Source organism: Panulirus ornatus, chromosome 5 (genome assembly GCF_036320965.1).
Source record: "Panulirus ornatus isolate Po-2019 chromosome 5, ASM3632096v1, whole genome shotgun sequence".
Classification (NCBI taxonomy): Eukaryota; Metazoa; Arthropoda; class Malacostraca; order Decapoda; family Palinuridae; genus Panulirus; species Panulirus ornatus.
In genome coordinates this window covers 5,688,826-5,708,328 of record NC_092228.1, presented here as the reverse complement: position 1 = coordinate 5,708,328, position 19,503 = coordinate 5,688,826, and the positions used below count along the sequence as shown (strand labels likewise).

At 37.2% G+C, this 19,503-nt stretch overlaps 1 protein-coding gene across 12 annotated transcripts in view; it reads right to left on the bottom strand.

The window, feature by feature from the left end:
- Eip74EF (Ecdysone-induced protein E74) overlaps positions 1–19,503 on the bottom strand; it is a 630,411-nt gene that overhangs the window by 188,490 nt on the left and 422,418 nt on the right. For 7 of the 12 annotated variants that reach the window (XM_071660155.1, XM_071660166.1, XM_071660224.1 and 4 more), the window contains 5 exons: positions 17,412–17,672; positions 11,318–11,488; positions 8,879–9,230; positions 8,501–8,542; positions 1,943–2,080 (listed from right to left, as the gene is read on the bottom strand). In XM_071660155.1, coding sequence (XP_071516256.1) covers positions 1,943–2,080; positions 8,501–8,542; positions 8,879–9,230; positions 11,318–11,488; positions 17,412–17,672 — 964 coding nt within the window. The remainder of the gene's footprint in view (positions 1–1,942; positions 2,081–8,500; positions 8,543–8,878; positions 9,231–11,317; positions 11,489–17,411; positions 17,673–19,503) is intronic. The other 5 variants (XM_071660239.1, XM_071660199.1, XM_071660231.1 and 2 more) reach the window with 2 other exon arrangements.

The following is a 19,503-nucleotide window of genomic DNA, read 5'->3' as shown; positions in this document are numbered from 1 at the left end:
TAATCTTTTATAAATAGATCATCTCATCATAGGCTGGGTCAAGTTTCAGGTTGGGGTGCTGACAAGATCTTTGATAGTTTCCCTCATTAGTAAGAGATATTGTCATCCGGAGTTCAAAAAATGAGATACATTTGTAAACAACTATAATCTCTAAGTTTGATCTTTTACTTATAAAGAATCCTTTCACCTTCAATCTAAGTGTCATTTTGTAAAAAAAAAATCAAGGAAAAGAAATGTGGGATAAAAGTGAAACAATCAACATTTCCAAAAAGAGCTTTAGTAAACTCGGAAAGGGGAGAGCGGTCTCAAAAGTGGAAACAGCAGACGGAAATTGTGCCAATTCTTCTCTGGCAACAAACAATTGTATAATAAAACGAGCAAAGTCTCCCACCTCGGGGTTCATGAGGAATACTGAGATTTTCAAATACAATAGTGTACCTTAGCCTTCCATGCATAGTTTTCTTCCACGCCGTTCCTCGCCATTTTCTCATACACAGTACGTTTGTAATTATTCGAACTGGCTTTGGGTACAAAGAACCAGAATTAGAATTAAGATTTACTTGTTCGTACTGATTGGCACGTGAAACTTCTTTTTCCATATTATAAGAATCCATAACTTATTCCTTTACCTTACACCTATACTTCACCAAACATGAACGAAACACACTTCATACATGACTTGCACATAACTAATTTTAATAGTCCACTAAGGGTGGATCCACTAAGGGCGTAATTTTTTTTTTCTAATTAGCCGCACGCAAAGTCTCTCAAATGTTTCTGTTTTTTGAATTTAGCATATACTGAAACTTCCAAAGAAATGTCAGGTTTAATCGTATTTTTAAATCGTTTCCCCAAGCGTTATCCAACCGTTTAGAGAAAGAATTGGGTAAAACTATTCTGCCACCCACATGTATACCATATAACATTTAAACTGTAATGCGCATGATTAAAATAGTAATCAATGATACGATAGTTAAACCAAGTTTGCTCCAGTCCTCTTTCGTCATATATCTAGGTCAATTTTAGTAATGTGATACAGAAAACCTAAAAGAAATATAGGTAAGAAAATTATAAAAAAGTATGTACTCACATGTAGTACAATAGGTGGGCCAGTGCAGATGACAGAAATATAAATCTTTACCTATCTGACTAGTTTCCGACCTTAATGGCTCCAGTCACACAAGTCCTAATATAAGCTAGGTCTGGACTTACGCATTAGAAAAGGTCAAACAGAGGAATACAAAGATCAAAAGGTTTTACACATCATAAAAGGTCAAATAAAAAGAAAAAAAAGGTCAAATAAAATCTTTAAAAAAAAGTCAAGTAAAGGGAGAAAAAAGTCTCAAAAGATTTCGAGGAGGTGGAAACCTTGCTTTTAAAAAGGGACAGATTGTAGTTGTCAGACATATGATATGAACTGCAAACCTTAACAGTATCAGGAAAGACATATATCACATCTGTTTACCCTTAAACTCCCGACAACCTACTTTTAAAAAGGGACAGATCATAGGTGTCAAGAATGACAGGAGAAGATATGAATTGTGAACCTTAACAGTATTGAAAAAGAAACATATATCACAACCATTTACCCTTAAGCTCCCAACAACCAACCACACAGTAATCATGAGAAGTAGCAGCATGTCTAATACTTCAGAGTGAATGGACGAGACATATACAACCAGCCAAATCTCAGTAATACAAACATAAGATTAATTCTATTTAAAGTAATTACCTTTACATCATACTATTCAGATAATCTGTTGGCCTAGTTTTACCTCCCATCAAGAAATACATATTCTTTAATTAAAATGCCATTTAACCAGTTTTATATGAAAAGGCAACAATCACAAAAAAAATAAGATACACACACAGTTAAAAAAGAAAGCTTGTACTGTATCTACCCACACAAACAATTGGAAAAGAAAATCTGTACTGTATTTACCTTTGCAGGAGTCATGCGGACGATCAAGAACCTCTTTCTTGATTTTTGCATGTCCAAGCAAGGCAGGCAAGGTGGGTGTTGACGAAGGTGTAGAAACAGGACTGGCCATCGACCGGTCATAGGATGATGATAATAGTCCTGTAAAGAGATTTAATCATGTTCACATCCAAGCATCTACTATAGTATCCTTACAAGAAATAGTTGACAATGAGAGTATCTACGTGAAAGACATCAAATATGTCTAAAGATGCCTAAAAAAATATGAAATGACAGATATATATAACTTCACATCTGGAGATTGTATTTAACCCTTTCAACACCAAATTGTTCTTACTGATGTATCCTAAGATCTTAATACTTCAAAAAACAAAGGAAAGCAATCCTAAATCCATTCAAAATCAATTGACAATATGTTATGTAAAACAGTGCATCACCTGTAGTGAATACAAAGTGCATTCTGTTATGCTGTACAGCAAAACTATTCAAATTATAGTTAGTAATTATAGGATTTATGTTTAAATACAATTCACTGAAAAAGTACTTATCACCATAACAATCAACCTTAGTATGACAATCCAGGACCAACCACCTAAACCCTTCATGAAGTAAAGATTAAATATATCAAGATTCATCTTCATTACACTATATTTACATAACTATTTAAAGAACATTATTTTCCTGCAATTACAAACAAAGCTGTGAAATAAAATGAGATAATGCAGGTTACTGAAATGTAACAAAGCAGATAGAGGCTCTGGACTATCAGGCTTTTGGTTATATAACTCCGTATTAAAAAGCAGTTTCAAATTTTTAAGCTGACATTGAAATTATACTACAGGACAATATGTCTAGTACGTGCTTATGGCACTGTACCTTTTCAAAGTAATCAAATCCAACAATTTCTATAAATCTTACTCTGCAAATATCTAACTGTCAGACAATATAACAATACTTCAGAAACTTGAAAGAAAATACAGAGCAATGGTTTTCTATGCGAAATACCAGATTATGTAAATATATTTATCAAAATTATTTAAATGATTGTTAAAAAATAAAAAAGCATGTTCATCTTGGTAACTTGTATGTATATATCATTATTCAGTAACCTGTACACAAAAGCACATTCTACAGACTGCCATGGAGTAAAAACAAAGTGCATGTTTCAATAAGAATAGCCTTCTTAAATGTTAGTACGAAATTGTAAGTTGTTCTTCCTATTCCAGTAGCTGGAACAATGACCTACCATAAAATGGGAAAGATAAATAATGATTGAATGCTCAAACACAAGAAAATAGCCACATGACATCTACCATGAAGAAACATTCTTCATAACTCACCTGGCAAAAATAATCACATCTTGATCACTGAAGAACATTAACAAAGATTCTCATAAACCTATTTCCTTCTTCTTAATCCAATTTTCTTTGAATTATCTGACTCATAATCATATTTCTTTATGGAGTACCATATTTGTATATCAAAGTAAATGAACATGAAATATTTCTTTAAAATGAAAATGAGAGGGTTCATTTGCTCATACAAGCTCTATCAAACAGCTATAGTGGTCTAATTCACAATGTGACAACAAATATGTCTAACTAGACATTAAGAGATGAAGTTCCAGCAGTTTAGAATTCTGCATACCAATAAGAAATCTATAGTTTCCCAACCTTAACTCCTAAATCACACATCATGGTCTTACCATGATGTAGTAATTTCTATGCCAGTGTTAGTTTGTGGATTCACAAAGCACCATAGCTATGACCTTCATCCAAGAGGATTACGTGTACATTTCACATACAGTCACCTGAAATGGATCCAGCAACTGGCCAAACGACAATGTGATGCTGTGAGTAGAAAGTCTACTTGTCCTAACATGAGTCTGAGGAGTAAATTGCTATGCATGGTGACTGCAGGATGATGATAACAAACTGAAAGCTTGCTGCAGACTTAGGAACACTGTGAGTGCCAGAGTATAATACGACGAGTTAGTTTACAAGAGAAGGACAGATACCAGGAGACCTAATATATACTAAAAAGATACCATGTGTCAGTGCCATAATTCCGTGATAATTATGAATGCTAGAAACCTGAAACTTGTATGCACAATAAAAGAACCCCAAGGGCGTGCATCTAGGTAATTCTTTTTTTAATATGGTCAAAAAGTATTCTATCAATAGAGATGTATAAGACAGACGTATGGAAATTAATACACTTATATCAGCCTGGGCAAACTTGGGTAATATGGCTAAGTAGTAAAGAAAAAAATATATATATCTAGTTAATACTTATGGGTAACATCTGCTGTTTCTACATTTGGGGTTTTCTATCAATACAGTAAGTTTGTGCTGTGCAAACATGTAACTAATCTTGATATAAAGGTATCTTTTCTGATCATATTAACAATACACCAGTACAAAACTAATACAAGTACTCTGGTTTACCATATACTTCCCATGACAGATATTCAAGACAGTATTCAAACATGCAATCATCCACTTAACCCATAAATGTCTCAACTTTCTCTCTACAAGCCTCAAAATTCACATTCTGATAAAAACTTGCAAAAGTTTTGTAGACCTTTCAGCACAATGCCCTAAAAAAACAAAGAAATGTGGCCTGAGTGTCAAGTGTGTTGCAACTGTGCATGTTATATGATATTCTTTACTTGCACCAAAAAATTTATTACTGACAGTTATCGTTTTAACTTATACAATATATCCTTTCTAGGTATAATCACTGTGATTCACTGATAATTTTTCAAAACTGCAAAACTCTAGTTTGTGAAATTACCATTACATATTAATGCTGTCAAGATCAAGCAGGTGCTGGCAGCACTCCCTCCACTTCTCATAGAAAACCTTCCCCTGTCTCTTCTTAGTCAACTTTAAGTGCTGGAAGAGCCAATGTCCATAAAATCAATCTCCACACAACTAAAAGAAAGTTATCATGAAATAATTCAGGATTATTTTCTGCTTGATTCTCTGAGTCTAGCTTAAAGCTACTCAATTTTCTTCATAGAAAACCCATAAAAATATGATGCTATTGGTATAGCTGGAGGACAACTAAGTGCAGGGAAAAATTATCATGCACTGCTATCTCAGCAATAAACAAGGCTCAGTGTTTAGCTCTGAAACTGAGGCACAAAACTCGAGGCATAGCTCAGCTCAAATTAATATCTATCTGGAGGCATTTAGGGGTTAACAAAAGCCTATTGCTCTCAAACTTTTTCCTTGCCAGATACTTTACTATCTGTAAGATATTCACATCATCTACGATGAGGATTTCAAATTCTGCTGCAGGACCCACAGTTTCATACATAGTAATTCTACTGTTAAACTATACTACTCACTTCATTCTAAAATAGAATAATGACACAATGCTTTATCATTTCCTAAGAATTTCACTATAACTTAGGTGTACAGTATCAATTCTTTCAATAACATCAAATTAAAAGATAATCCACATTAAATATCATGCACATATCAATTCCATAGACAAACACAAGTCACTTTCCCATCTATGCTCCAGACGTCATCCATCCATCCCTATAATACTACAAACAGTCTCAACATAACCCAAGACCATTCATGCCCATAATTCAACTGCTACAACAAAGACACCAAGCAATTAATACTCTACTGCCCTGCACTCTTTGCACATAGACGTGTACACAAAACGCGACACTTTATAACCTATGGTCCCAACCAGTGGATGTGGCCAGAAGGGACTCCTGTGGTAGGATGTGAAAAAAACATAATGTGTGTGTGTGTGTGTGCATATTTCCTAAATCAATGACAGAATCACATTTACAGTACAACATCTATAACCTAAACCTATGGTCTGGACATATTGAGAGAATGAGTTCGGAAAGGTTGACAAAGAGGATTTATGTACCAAAAGTGGAGGGAACAAGGAGAATGTTGAAACAAAATTGGAGATGGAAGGATGGAATGAAAATGAGTAATAAAAGCCTGAATATGCAGGATGGTGGAAGGAGTGCATGTGATAAACTGGAATGATATGGCATACTGGGGTCGGCATGCTGTCAGTGGACTGAGACACAGCATGAGAGGTGTCAACAGTAAACCATGTAAAGTTCTGTGGGGCTGGTTGTGGATGGGGAGCTGTGGTTTCGGTGCATTACAATGACAGCTAGAGAACAGATGTGAGAAAATGCAGCCTTTTTCATCTGTTTCTGACAGTATTCCATGGGATGACAAAGAAAGCTTGTCTCGCAAGAAAATGTTTGGTCAGCAAATGATTCAAGAGAATTCTGTGCAGCCAGGTGACCAGGAGTGGAAGTCACAGATTCAGCAATGGTATGCCCAAAATGAGGGGGTGCCAACGCCAAGTTGGGAGGATATCGATGGATGGGGAAGCCAGTGTTCTCTCACCACAAAAACAGATGGTTAAAAGGATCTAAACCCAGTTTTCCATGAGAATATCCAAAAGAGTCTCTCATGCTCACAGGACAGACCCCAGGGGAGAGAAACTTAAGATTAAGACAAAACTGCAAAAAGTGCAGACGTGCAATTCTCCTCAATATTTGCGAGAAGTATTTTGATGAAATCTGTAATCTTATTCAAAATCTAGCATGACAGCACAATGCTAGCGATAAGAAACTAAAACTTTTGAACTACAGTATATATGGTGATTACCCCTGGGATCTGGATTCTAGGCATTATGCATGACAGCTAAAGAATGGATGGAGGAGAATGAGGTAATTCCTTCATCTGTTCCTAATGCTACCCTGTTAATGTGGAATATGGAAAACATGTATGAAAAAGACTTCAGAAGGTGATTAAGCAAGAGATGCACTTGGTGTGAAAGAGCACCAGTAGTTAGTTGACAGTTTTAAAAAAGACAGGAATACATTCATAAAAGAACAGTGAGGGCTGCTGGTCATAGTCATATTGTGAGGTCTTTTCCTTCCCTATCACCAAGTAATGAACAATCTCAACCTTATGCCATACAACTGCTAGTTACTTCATGACAAAGGCAGAAAGCCTCCCCACAGTTTCAGACTATGGCTCTGAGGCTTTTAGATATGTAAAGTATTGCCTTGAACCTAATACAAATTCATTTCTAGTGAAGACAGAGAAAACAAACATGATGGAAATAATAGGAAAAGAAGGTGAACTAGGCAATTGTGAAAAAAAACACAGATGATATACATAATGAACTGAATGAAAGAATGAAGATGAGAAAAGGTTGTACAGTATGAAGAAGTGGATATGGTCAAAAGGTTTTTAGGATGATAAGGTCACATAAAATGTATGGCAGATGAGGGTTTTCTCAAAAAGATATATATAGCAATACAGGTATAAGGAGAAAGAGAGGCAGACCATGAAAAAGATGAACATTTTATAGTGAGAGAATTGATCATAGCTTGAAGTATTTCAGATGAAGGTGCTAATTAGGACAAAGAAAACTTCAAATGAAAATGCTGATTTGTGCTTAGAATATTTTGGAAGAAGATGCTGATTAGAGCTTGGAGGATGTCAGATGAAGATGCTGATCCGGGATTAGAATCCATCGTAATGCTGATTAGGGTTTAAAATATTTCATATGAAGATGCTGATTTAGGCTTTGAATATTTCATATAACAATGTTGCTCAGGGATTACAGTGCTTCAGATGAAGATGCTGATGGGGGATTAGAATATTTCATAGGAAGATGCTACATGAATAACAAGGGATCAGATGCAATGGAAGCATTTTAGGTATGGAAGTGGTATGAATGGAGACATTGGTCACATCTAAATAACCCATTTAGTCTGTAAGTGGAAAACTAAGAAGCATTTCCACAAATATGGAATTCCAAGTTTCAAAGTCTTAATTCAATATTCCAGGAATGGGTTGAGAATGTGTGTGTGTGTGATGGGAACAGTGCTGGTACCAAACAGAAACACAGACAGATATAAACATGAATCCAGGGAAAGAGGTCATCAGTGGATAAAGTACATCACGAGCAAAAGCAGGACATTGTTTCCTGATAAAATGCAGGTACTAAATGTTGAGAGAATAACCAAATACTTAGACACAATGTTTGAAAGGTATGACAAAAGTAAGTCTTGAGAACAAAATATTGAACTTAAGACAATATGAGCATACATGACGGTGAGAGAGCAGCTGTCTCACAATGCGAAGAGTTATACTCCATACAATTAGGAGAATACGTCTCAAGCAGTAGCTGAGTATTCCTGTTTACTCTTTTCTCGATTACACTATTATGATGGAACAAGCATTATTCAAATGTTCTTAAAAAATGATTTTGGCGCTATGTTCTAGGACCGAAGACGTAGCTTTAGATCACATAGTTTAAACATACACCTTTTTCTTGTCCATGACAGTATCTTTTGACTTTATTCATATGGAACATGATAGGCATGACCTCCATAAATAAAGAATAATCTTAATTCTTAAAATTCAAAGGTAAAATTAAAACTGAAGATAGCTATTATTAAAACAAATGGCTGGGATAGTCTAGCCTACATAAGTAAGGCATATTCTACCAAGATTTACATGAAAATAAAAAAGAAAAAGAGGTCCATACCCAAGTCCTCCCAAAAAGCCCAAGGAGAGATCGGCCATACTTCTTGAAATGAGAGATGAGTTTTGGCATAAGAAAGGGCAAGAACAGAGGCACTTATGCCATATAATAAAAATACATTTAAGTAACAACCTCTTTAACCCTTATCTCAGTCACAGTAAAGGTTAAACAATACTGTATTATGAATTGAAAATGAAAGAAAAACACAAAACCTCTCATATGAAAACCTACTGTAAAAGTATCATACATAAGAATTTCAAATGCATACAAAAATTTACCAAAAAATTTCAGGAGCAAATAAATATCACATTAAATCTAAGTTATCAAACTCAAATCTTCAGCAACATTTCATCCTACTCAAATAAACTCTGCAGTACTCACCAGCCAATAAGGGATTTGCAGCTGCTACTGAATTTTCTCTCTTTATGTGACGAGTGTCTATTAATCCATTTGATACACTATTTTGCAAGGCATTCTGAAGAAGTGGTGTACTGGAGCATCCACCACCATTTGTCTCAGAGTCATTGAGCAAACTGGCAAAGGTTTGGCTGCCATTTGTATGTTGTAGATTGTTATTAATGGAAGATGCAGAGGGATTGTTCATGAGCTGGGCAATGAGATGGCTGTGATTATGATTGGCATTGGAGTGGGTTGGAGATCGTAGGAGTGTAGTGAGAGTGCTCGTGCTGGAGACTGTATCCATAGTGCTTGTTGACATAGGCTCCTCATCACTCTGAAAAAGAAAACCAAATCATTGATACAGGGCAGTCAGCTCAAAGTAAACCCAGCTGGTATAGAGCTGGCTAATACATGGGCACCAAATACAAGCAAGCACATTTATTTTTTTTTCCATAATTACCCCAGGACCAGTTTCTGAAGAAAGTCCTGGTGTTACCCATGATATCTTTCCATAGGCCCCTAAAGCCCAAAGCCACAATACTTCCAGTAGCAGGGAAGTGCAAACTTCTCAAAAGTGAGAAATTCTTTGACGAGACTACTCCTACCAATACAGCCTCATCAAAGTGACTTTTCACTCATGGAGCAACCTCATGCAGGTAGAGCCCAGTTACAACTATGAATTGTGTGTGGATGTAAATGTGCTGAGGGGCAGCTGATTAGATAGTGGTATGTCTGGTCATTACCTGGTGGAGGGAGGCGAAGATCTGTAAAGGCATTTGGAAAAGAATAAGTAAATATTGAAAATATAATAAGTGATTAAAAGCAAAGTTATTAGGTTTTGCTGTGAGAAGAGACAAGTTAGATGAGGGCGGGAGTTTGAATGGAAGACACCTGGAGGACGTTAAGTGTTCTAGATACGTGTGAGTGGACAGCACAGCAAATGGAACCATGGACACTGAGGTGAGGAGGCAAAGATCCTAGGAAGAATGAGGAATGTGTAGAAAGAGAGGTCACAATATGGGAGGGCAAAGATGGGTATATTTGAAGGTATAGTGGTTCCGATAGCATCATATGAACAAAAGGCATGGACTATCAAAAAGAATGTACAGACAAGGGTGAATGTGTTGGAAATGAAATGCTTCAGGGCAATATGTGGTGTGAAGAGGGATGATCAAATAGTAAATGATAGTATAAGAGAGAGGTGTGGTAATATGGAAAACAAGGAAAAGAGAGCTGAAATGGTTTGAACATATGAAGAGAATGAGTGAAGGGTAGTTGACAAAGAGGATATATGCACCAGATGTGGAGAGGACAAGAAGGGGAACTAGTTCAATGAAAAAGTTCTATGACTTTTCTAAAATATGAATTACACTGATATTATCTTCTGAATACACAATGAAAGAAAACAGACATCATCAGTGCTGTTGATTAGAAGTATGACTAAAGAAGTTTGCTTCGGCACTGTGGTATGTGACTTACCAAAGTGTGCAGAAAAAGCAACTCAAAATATTTTTCTATAAATGTATGAGCAGACAGACTGAGTACCACTGAAGTGTCATGGATGGTTCCATTGAGGGAGCTGTGGTACCCAAATTATTACAAAGACCTAAAAATGAAAGATAAAAACCCAAGACAAAATTTCTAAAACAACTACAATAAAGGAGCAAGAAAAACATCTCTCCAAATACAATAAGGGCTCTGCATCCCATTTGAAATGATATGCCTGAAATACATAAGGTTTTCTAAATGATAATGGGAACTCCGATGATCAACAATAGATATGATCCTCAGCAAATGTAATTACAATTTCATCTGAAGTCAAATTACTTGCAAAGTTCCTGCAAAGGGTAAAAATGATAATGATAAAAAAAGGTGGTATGAATGAGTGGTCTGACATAAAAATGAGTGTCACAAAGCTGTATAGTGATATCATGGTTTTTTAAGTGTTTTGAGGAAGTCAGTTTATGAGATGATATTGTGCTGGGGTGATTGTGGGTTGTGGTTTAATCACAAAGACCCAAAACGGAAACTACTACACTTGTAATATAAAAATGATCCTCTTCTGTCACTAGAGGAGTGTAGAATGTGAAGTTACTTTGATGATGTATGTTGAAGAAGGATGTTGAATATAAATGTGAACATGAGCAGTATTATTAAGTCTGAAAGAATCTAGGTATCTGAGAATGATTACCAGTAAAGACAGCAGTGAAAACACATAAGCTGAGAAATGAATCATATATGGAGGAAGAGTTGGAGCTACATTGAAAGCCTTTGTGAATAGGAAGACATACTATGAAAAGATCTGAACATTTTCTACAACTGGTGGACAATGCACTTTGTGGCTTCACCTCAAAGGTTTTGCCAACAGTATTTGCAACTAGATAATCAATGGAGCTCATAGTGATTTGATGTTGTACTTACACTTCCCATAGTCTCCAATTCCTGTTTAATTTGTATCAGATGAGGATCTGATGGTGTTTTTGCAGAGTCTGTGGGTGTGGCAGGAATGAAATCATCTCTCCCACATCGACCATCACGGCCTCGCATTCTATCATTACCCACAGGGTTTCCCGACAAGAAGGAGTCATCAACCTGAGAAAGAAATATAATAATTTGAAAGTGTTATTATGGATATGCAGAAAAACTGGCAAATGACCATCGACTAAACTCTACAATATCTAGAATACAATTACCAATCATAATTACATAATGAAAACTAATCTTCTATGACATCTTCCATATAATGTAAACTGGTCTTTGGATTTAAACAGTGTATCAAGGAAGAGACATACAGCCATATCTAAAAAGTTTCTATATCTACACTATCACGAGCAAAAACCATTTTGCAGTATCTATTTGGCTTTTCTTATTTTCGTATGAATACATTAATAGCATTCACTCACAAACTAGTTAACAAACTTGGTCGCTTTCTTCTTCCCTTTACGTAACACTGTCAACATCTTTAAAACTAATAACTGTATCATCACTATCACGCCAACATTCACCACTTTGTAGCTCACCTGCAGTGCAGCATAGTTATTAAGAGTGGAACAAGAGAAGGAGATGGAGTGAGTATTTTGAAGGTTTGTTGAATGTGTTTGATGATAGAGTGGCAGATATAGGGTGTTTTGGTCGAGGTGGTGTGCAAAGTGAGAGGGTTAGGGAAAATGATTTGGTAAACAGAGAAGAGGTAGTGAAAGCTTTGCGGAAGATGAAAGCCGGCAAGGCAGCAGGTTTGGATGGTATTGCAGTGGAATTTATTAAAAAAGGGGGTGACTGTATTGTTGACTGGTTGGTAAGGTTATTTAATGTATGTATGACTCATGGTGAGGTGCCTGAGGATTGGCGGAATGCGTGCATAGTGCCATTGTACAAAGGCAAAGGGGATAAGAGTGAGTGCTCAAATTACAGAGGTATAAGTTTGTTGAGTATTCCTGGTAAATTATATGGGAGGGTATTGATTGAGAGGGTGAAGGCATGTACAGAGCATCAGATTGGGGAAGAGCAGTGTGGTTTCAGAAGTGGTAGAGGATGTGTGGATCAGGTGTTTGCTTTGAAGAATGTATGTGAGAAATACTTAGAAAAGCAAATGGATTTGTATGTAGCATTTATGGATCTGGAGAAGGCATATGATAGAGTTGATAGAGATGCTCTGTGGAAGGTATTAAGAATATATGGTGTGGGAGGAAAGTTGTTAGAAGCAGTGAAAAGTTTTTATCGAGGATGTAAGGCATGTGTACGTGTGGGAAGAGAGGAAAGTGATTGGTTCTCAGTGAATGTGGGTTTGCAGCAGGGGTGTGTGATGTCTCCATGGTTGTTTAATTTGTTTATGGATGGGGTTGTTAGGGAGGTAAATGCAAGAGTTTTGGAAAGAGGGGCAAGTATGAAGTCTGTTGGGGATGAGAGAGCTTGGGAAGTGAGTCAGTTGTTGTTCGCTGATGATACAGCGCTGGTGGCTGATTCATGTGAGAAACTGCAGAAGCTGGAGACTGAGTTTGGTAAAGTGTGTGGAAGAAGAAAGTTAAGAGTAAATGTGAATAAGAGCAAGGTTATTAGGTACAGTAGGGTTGAGGGTCAAGTCAATTGGGAGGTAAGTTTGAATGGAGAAAAACTGGAGGAAGTAAAGTGTGTTAGATATCTGGGAGTGGATCTGGCAGCGGATGGAACCATGGAAGCGGAAGTGGATCATAGGGTGGGGGAGGGGGCGAAAATTCTGGGGGCCTTGAAGAATGTGTGGAAGTCGAGAACATTATCTCGGAAAGCAAAAATGGGTATGTTTGAAGGAATAGTGGTTCCAACAATGTTGTATGGTTGCGAGGCGTGGGCTATGGATAGAGTTGTGCGCAGGAGGATGGATGTGCTGGAAATGAGATGTTTGAGGACAATGTGTGGTGTGAGGTGGTTTGATCGAGTGAGTAACGTAAGGGTAAGAGAGATGTGTGGAAATAAAAAGAGCGTGGTTGAGAGAGCAGAAGAGGGTGTTTTGAAGTGGTTTGGGCACATGGAGAGAATGAGTGAGGAAAGATTGACCAAGAGGATATATGTGTCGGAGGTGGAGGGAACGAGGAGAAGAGGGAGACCAAATTGGAGGTGGAAAGATGGAGTGAAAAAGATTTTGTGTGATCGGGGCCTGAACATGCAGGTGGGTGAAAGGAGGGCAAGGAATAGAGTGAATTGGAGCGATGTGGTATACCGGGGTTGACGTGCTGTCAGTGGATTGAATCAAGGCATGTGAAGCGTCTGGGGTAAACCATGGAAAGCTGTGTAGGTATGTATATTTGCGTGTGTGGACGTATGTATATACATGTGTATGGGGGGGGTTGGGCCATTTATTTCGTCTGTTTCCTTGCGCTACCTCGCAAACGCGGGAGACAGCGACAAAGTATAATAAATAAATATAAATAAATATAAATTACAGAGGTATAAGTTTGTTGAGTATTCCTGGTAAATTATATGGGAGGGTACTGATTGAGAGGGTGAAGGCATGTATAGAGCATCAGATTGGGGAAGAGTAGTGTGGTTTCAGAAGTGGTAGAGGATGTGTGGATCAGGTGTTTGCTTTGAAGAATGTATGTGAGAAATACTTAGAAAAGCAAATGGATTTGTATGTAGCATTTATGGATCTGGAGAAGGCATATGATAGAGTTGATAGAGATGCTCTGTGGAAGGTATTAAGAATATATGGTGTGGGAGGCAAGTTGTTAGAAGCAGTGAATAGTTTTTATCGAGGATGTAAGGCATGTGTACGTGTAGGAAGAAAGGAAAGTGATTGATTCTCAGTGAATGTAGGTTTGCGGCAGGGGTGTGTGATGTCTCCATGGTTGTTTAATTTGTTTATGGATGGGGTTGTTAGGGAGGTGAATGCAAGAGTTTTGGAAAGAGGGGCAAGTATGAAGTCTATTGTGGATGAGAGAGCCTGGGAAGCGAGTCAGTTGTTGTTCGCTGATGATACAGCGCTGGCTGGTGGCTGATTCATGTGAGAAACTGCAGAAGCTGGAGACTGAGTTTGGTAAAGTGTGTGAAAGAAGAAAGTTATGAGTAAATGTGAATAAGAGCAAGGTTATTAGGTACAGTAGGGTTGAGGGTCAAGTCAATTGGGAGGTAAGTTTGAATGGAGAAAAACTGGAGGAAGTAAAGTGTTTTAGATATCTGAGAGCGGATCTGGCAGCGGATGGAACCATGGAAGCAGAAGTGAATCATAGGGTGGGGGAGGGGGCGAAAATCCTGGGAGCCTTGAAGAATGTGTGGAAGTCGAGAACATTATCTCGGAAAGCAAAAATGGGTATGTTTGAAGGAATAGTGGTTCCAACAATGTTGTATGGTTGCGAGGCGTGGGCTATGGATAGAGTTGTGTGCAGGAGGGTGGATGTGCTGGAAATGAGATGTTTGAGGACAATGTGTGGTGTGAGGTGGTTTGATCGAGTAAGTAATGTAAGGGTAAGAGAGATGTGTGGAAATAAAAAGAGCATGGTTGAGAGAGCAGAAGAGGGTGTTTTGAAATGGTTTGGGCACATGGAGAGAATGAGTGAGGAAAGATTGACCAAGAGGATATATGTGTCGGAGGTGGAGGGAACGAGGAGAAGTGGGAGACCAAATTGGAGGTGGAAAGATGGAGTGAAAAAGATTTTGTGTGATCAGGGCCTGAACATGCAGGAGGGTGAAAGGCGGGCAAGGAATAGAGTGAACTGGATCGATGTGGTATACCGGGGTTGACGTGCTGTCAGTGGATTGAATCAGGGCATGTGAAGCGTCTGGGGTAAACCATGGAAAGTTGTGTGAGGCCTGGATGTGGAAAGGGAGCTGTGGTTTTGGGCATTATTGCATGACAGCTAGAGACAGTGTGAGCTGATGGGGCCTTTGTTGTCTTTTCCTAGTGCTACCTTGCACACATGAGGGGGAGGGGGATGGTATTCCATGTGTGGCGAGGTGGCGATGGGAATGAATAAAGGCAGACAGTGTAAATTGTGTGCATGGGTATATATGTATGTGTCTGTGTGTGTATATATATGTGTACACTGAGATGTATAGGTATGTATATTTTGCGTGTGTGGACATGTATGTATATACATTGTGTATGGGGCTGGGTTGGGCCATTTCTTTCGTCTGTTTCCTTGCGCTACCTCGCAAACGCGGGAGACAGCGACAAAGCAAAATAAATAAATAAATAAATATAAAAAAAGAATAAACAATTTTTTTCATACATATTCGCCACTAAACAGAGGACTGAGCCTTAGAGGAAATATCCTCACTTGGCCCCCTTCTCTGTTCCTCCTTTTGTAAAATAAAAAAAAACAGGAGGGGAGGATTTCCAGCCTTCTGCTCCCACTGATTATACTGGAGTTGACAACTAGTTTGTCATCTGGAGGAAAATTGTGTTATGCTTAACCACATTTGTCAGCCAGCTAAGCATAAATAAGATATATATGAGTATGTATTTATCTTTTTAACTGACTTCATAATAAAATGTTTTGGAAAACAAATGAAAGTTTAATCTATATATCAAAGAAAAACCTATGTAGTAATCATTTACAGTAAATCACAATTCTTTTTAAACTTATCAGTGGTAACAACTTTATAGTTCGGATAAGGGTAGGCAGGTAACAGCATTGTATAAATAATGAATCGGTCAATGCTACTGTAATAACTTTAAATTTTCAGAAACAGGATATTTCATAGAATAAGAAATAGGGTTATGGGTATGGTTCTTTAGATGCCTGAATATAACTGTGCAAAGTTTTATGGCCAAAGGTAGAATTTTCTATTACAAGCCCGAGAAATTTTCAGGTTATAACTTATTAGTGACATAAAAAGCAAATAAAGTGCCATGACCAAAGGTGAAACTTTCAAGTTATGAATTAAAACTAACTTTCAAGTTAAACCATTTCATAAGCACATAAAAATCACATTACAGTTATGAGCCTTATCCTATTTAGTTCTTTAGATGCAGAAAATTCTTAAATTTCATGGTAAAAGAGAAAATTTCCTTAAAGTCATGAACTATATCAAGTTTCAAGTTCAACCTTTTCATAAGTGGCATAAGAACCAAACTGGAGCTATGGGACTTAGGACACTCAAATCTTTAGATGCTGGGAAACAAGTGTATAAAGTTTAATGATTATATACTTTAAATATTTCTACTTTTGATCAAGGTTATGTTGAATATCAATGTGTAACTCTTCGACACAGATGGACAGACTATGGATGAAACACAGATAAATGGATGATGGACAGATGGAAGACGAATGACAACAAAGGACAAAGTCATCCCTAACATGTCTATCATGCTACACAAGTGACATAGAAAGTATACCATACATGCATAAATAAATCCACTAATTAAGGTATACAGATAAACCTACAGATAAACCTAAACCTGGTCTCACTATGAGTGTACATCAAACCATACTTACCATTTGTATTCACTCTCTTCCATTAATACTTAAAGAACTTCCATAAGTTATCTATAAAATTGACGCAAGTATGAATTCGATATAGGTGAGCACAGGTTAATGGCCAAGTTACAATAATGCTCCACTTCAGGTGCTCTTCGTGTTTGCCACACATTCTAAAACCCTACACTCACTTTCAAAGACTGCTCTTTCCATTACTCTGTATAATGTTTCAGTCTTTCTCCTTTTTCCTACTATACCTAGTCTGTTTCTTCTTCCCAATTTTAGTTTCACCCTTGAGCATACTTGCTGAGGTAACTCTCATTCTTTTCAATACTTAAGTCTTAACAAAAGCCAAAGGCAACTACTTTGCTTATGTGATACCCACACCAACAAAACATATTTCAAACAAAGCCACTAGGTCTTCAGCACTTGAAGTTATGGAGATAGTCAGCCACTGAATGTTTGAGGACAACTGCACACAGGCCACCCTACTGTGAATATGGAAAAGTGCACCTATGATGATGAAAATAAAAAGTATATGCATGAATCACTTAAAAATGTAATCAATGAAATATCCAAAGTACTTTATAAATTCCATATCTAAGGCTGCTGCCAATACTAACCTCTGCAAATATATTATCGAGTTCAAAGTTTGGATCCGATATGCTTGTAAAGATCTCATCTTCCTCTGTCATTTCACCTACTAGACCCTTAAGGTCAGCCTGTGAGAGCTCAGCAAGGTCACCACATTCAGGTGCAGATGATGGATTGGATGAAGCAAGACCTCCAATGACCCCCATACCCATGGGTGTTGGCGTCATCTGATCATTGTTATTACCTCCTGCAGTGGCACTATTGCCCACTGCACTTCCTCCTCCTGGATCCTGTAAAGATGATGAAAGTAAGTACAGAGCTGATAAGCATAACAGGCTGTCTTCACAAAATAACTTTTTGGTTACAAAGGGAAATCTAACATAATCTTTAGATAATAAGGGCACACAAAAACATGTTTGATCACACCAAGTTATGGCACAATATGACAATGTTCTCTGCAATTTTCTTTGTCGACATTTCCTGCACATATTGAAATCATATGAGACCATGGGTCCAGTGACATCTATAAATATAATCATGATATATAATGGAACATTTTCCCTCAACTTCCAAATCCTGCCCTTTGTTGAGTTAAATTTTGAGAATAAGTGAGAGATATCAAAAATTATAAAACAAGTGAACACTCCCCTAGCTAACAGATACAATCTTTGAGGTAAAAGTATAGCCTCGATATGCCACTAAAGAAAAATTTAGTAGAAACAAAACTTTCATTAGGAAAAAAAGGCACCAATTAAACTTTAACCCAATTATTTTTCTACTGCCAACAGCATGTCTTAAATATAACATCTCTATAGAAATCACACTAACACAATTTTCAAATCATTAAACTTCAATTCTATTCATACATACATCTCTATTTGTGATATCTGTTTATCATATCAACTGTAATCATAAAGCCTCTTGATACACAACTACAGCTACATGAAATTATGCATTTGCTTTCTACAAGACTTAAAAATACCAATAAAGTACTGTATGCACCATGCAAGAAATTCTGACAATTACTCTAAATGATTTCATTATGCAGTATCCAAAGTTCTGCAGTCTTCATGTTTAGGTAAGAAGCACCTTCAATTCATTGTCAGAATAAACTGTGATAACTGTATATTACTTTCATAACGACTGACATGGTACAGACAAATATGCCCCAATCAAGGCTATCTCGGGTGAAAGAAAAATGGTGGAGAAACAAAGTAGGAGTTAATCAGGGCTCTGCAAGTGTTTGTAGGCCTGCTTCTCCAAGGAAGAAGGATGAAAATTCCATAGCTTGGGTGTTCAAGGAAAGGAGGTATCATGACAGCCAATCCTCAATTGGCCATTCTCAACATAAAACTTGATGGAAGCATCAGGCAAACACGTGCTATAGGTCCAAACCATGGGGGTGGGGTCACATGCAAACAGGTCATACTAATGCACCTACTATTATAGAATAAAAAGACAGCAGCAACAGCAACATCACGGCATGCAAAAGAGGAAGGTTAAAGAGAGGTGATGGCAGGAGAATTACTGGGACAGAAGGCTTCTGAATCCACTCTAGTTAACACAGAGGTGGAATGTGAACATTTTCCATTCTTGGGCAAATAATACCCCTGCTAATTTGAAATAGGTGCCCATAAGAAAAGTAATGATGGCTCCTGTAAAACACCCACTCAGCTTCTGGGAGACATAATGCTACAAATTCTATGCACACATTATCTTTTGTATATCGGCACTACTTATATCAACAACCTTGAACTATTAGCAATGCTATGGCTTAACTGTACACAATAGCTTACTTTTCTCTTAATACCGATGTTCACTCTTACACCTATTTTGCTACCATGTCTGTTTTTATCTAAATCATTCAATCATCAATGTCATTTTAAATAATCATATGTTGCAACTTATACTTTTATGTGATTTTTATCTTTTTTATTTTATAATTCTTATACTTTTTAACCTTGAATTGAGCTTCTAGCCATAAAGAATTTCATTTTGTATCATGTAAACGAGTTGATGATAAAGATATCTTATATTTCGTGTTTCTTACTCTTTAGGAAGCAGGTATGTGCAGAACAGCCCTGCATATAATGATCAAGGCACATCTTATCTAAATACCCG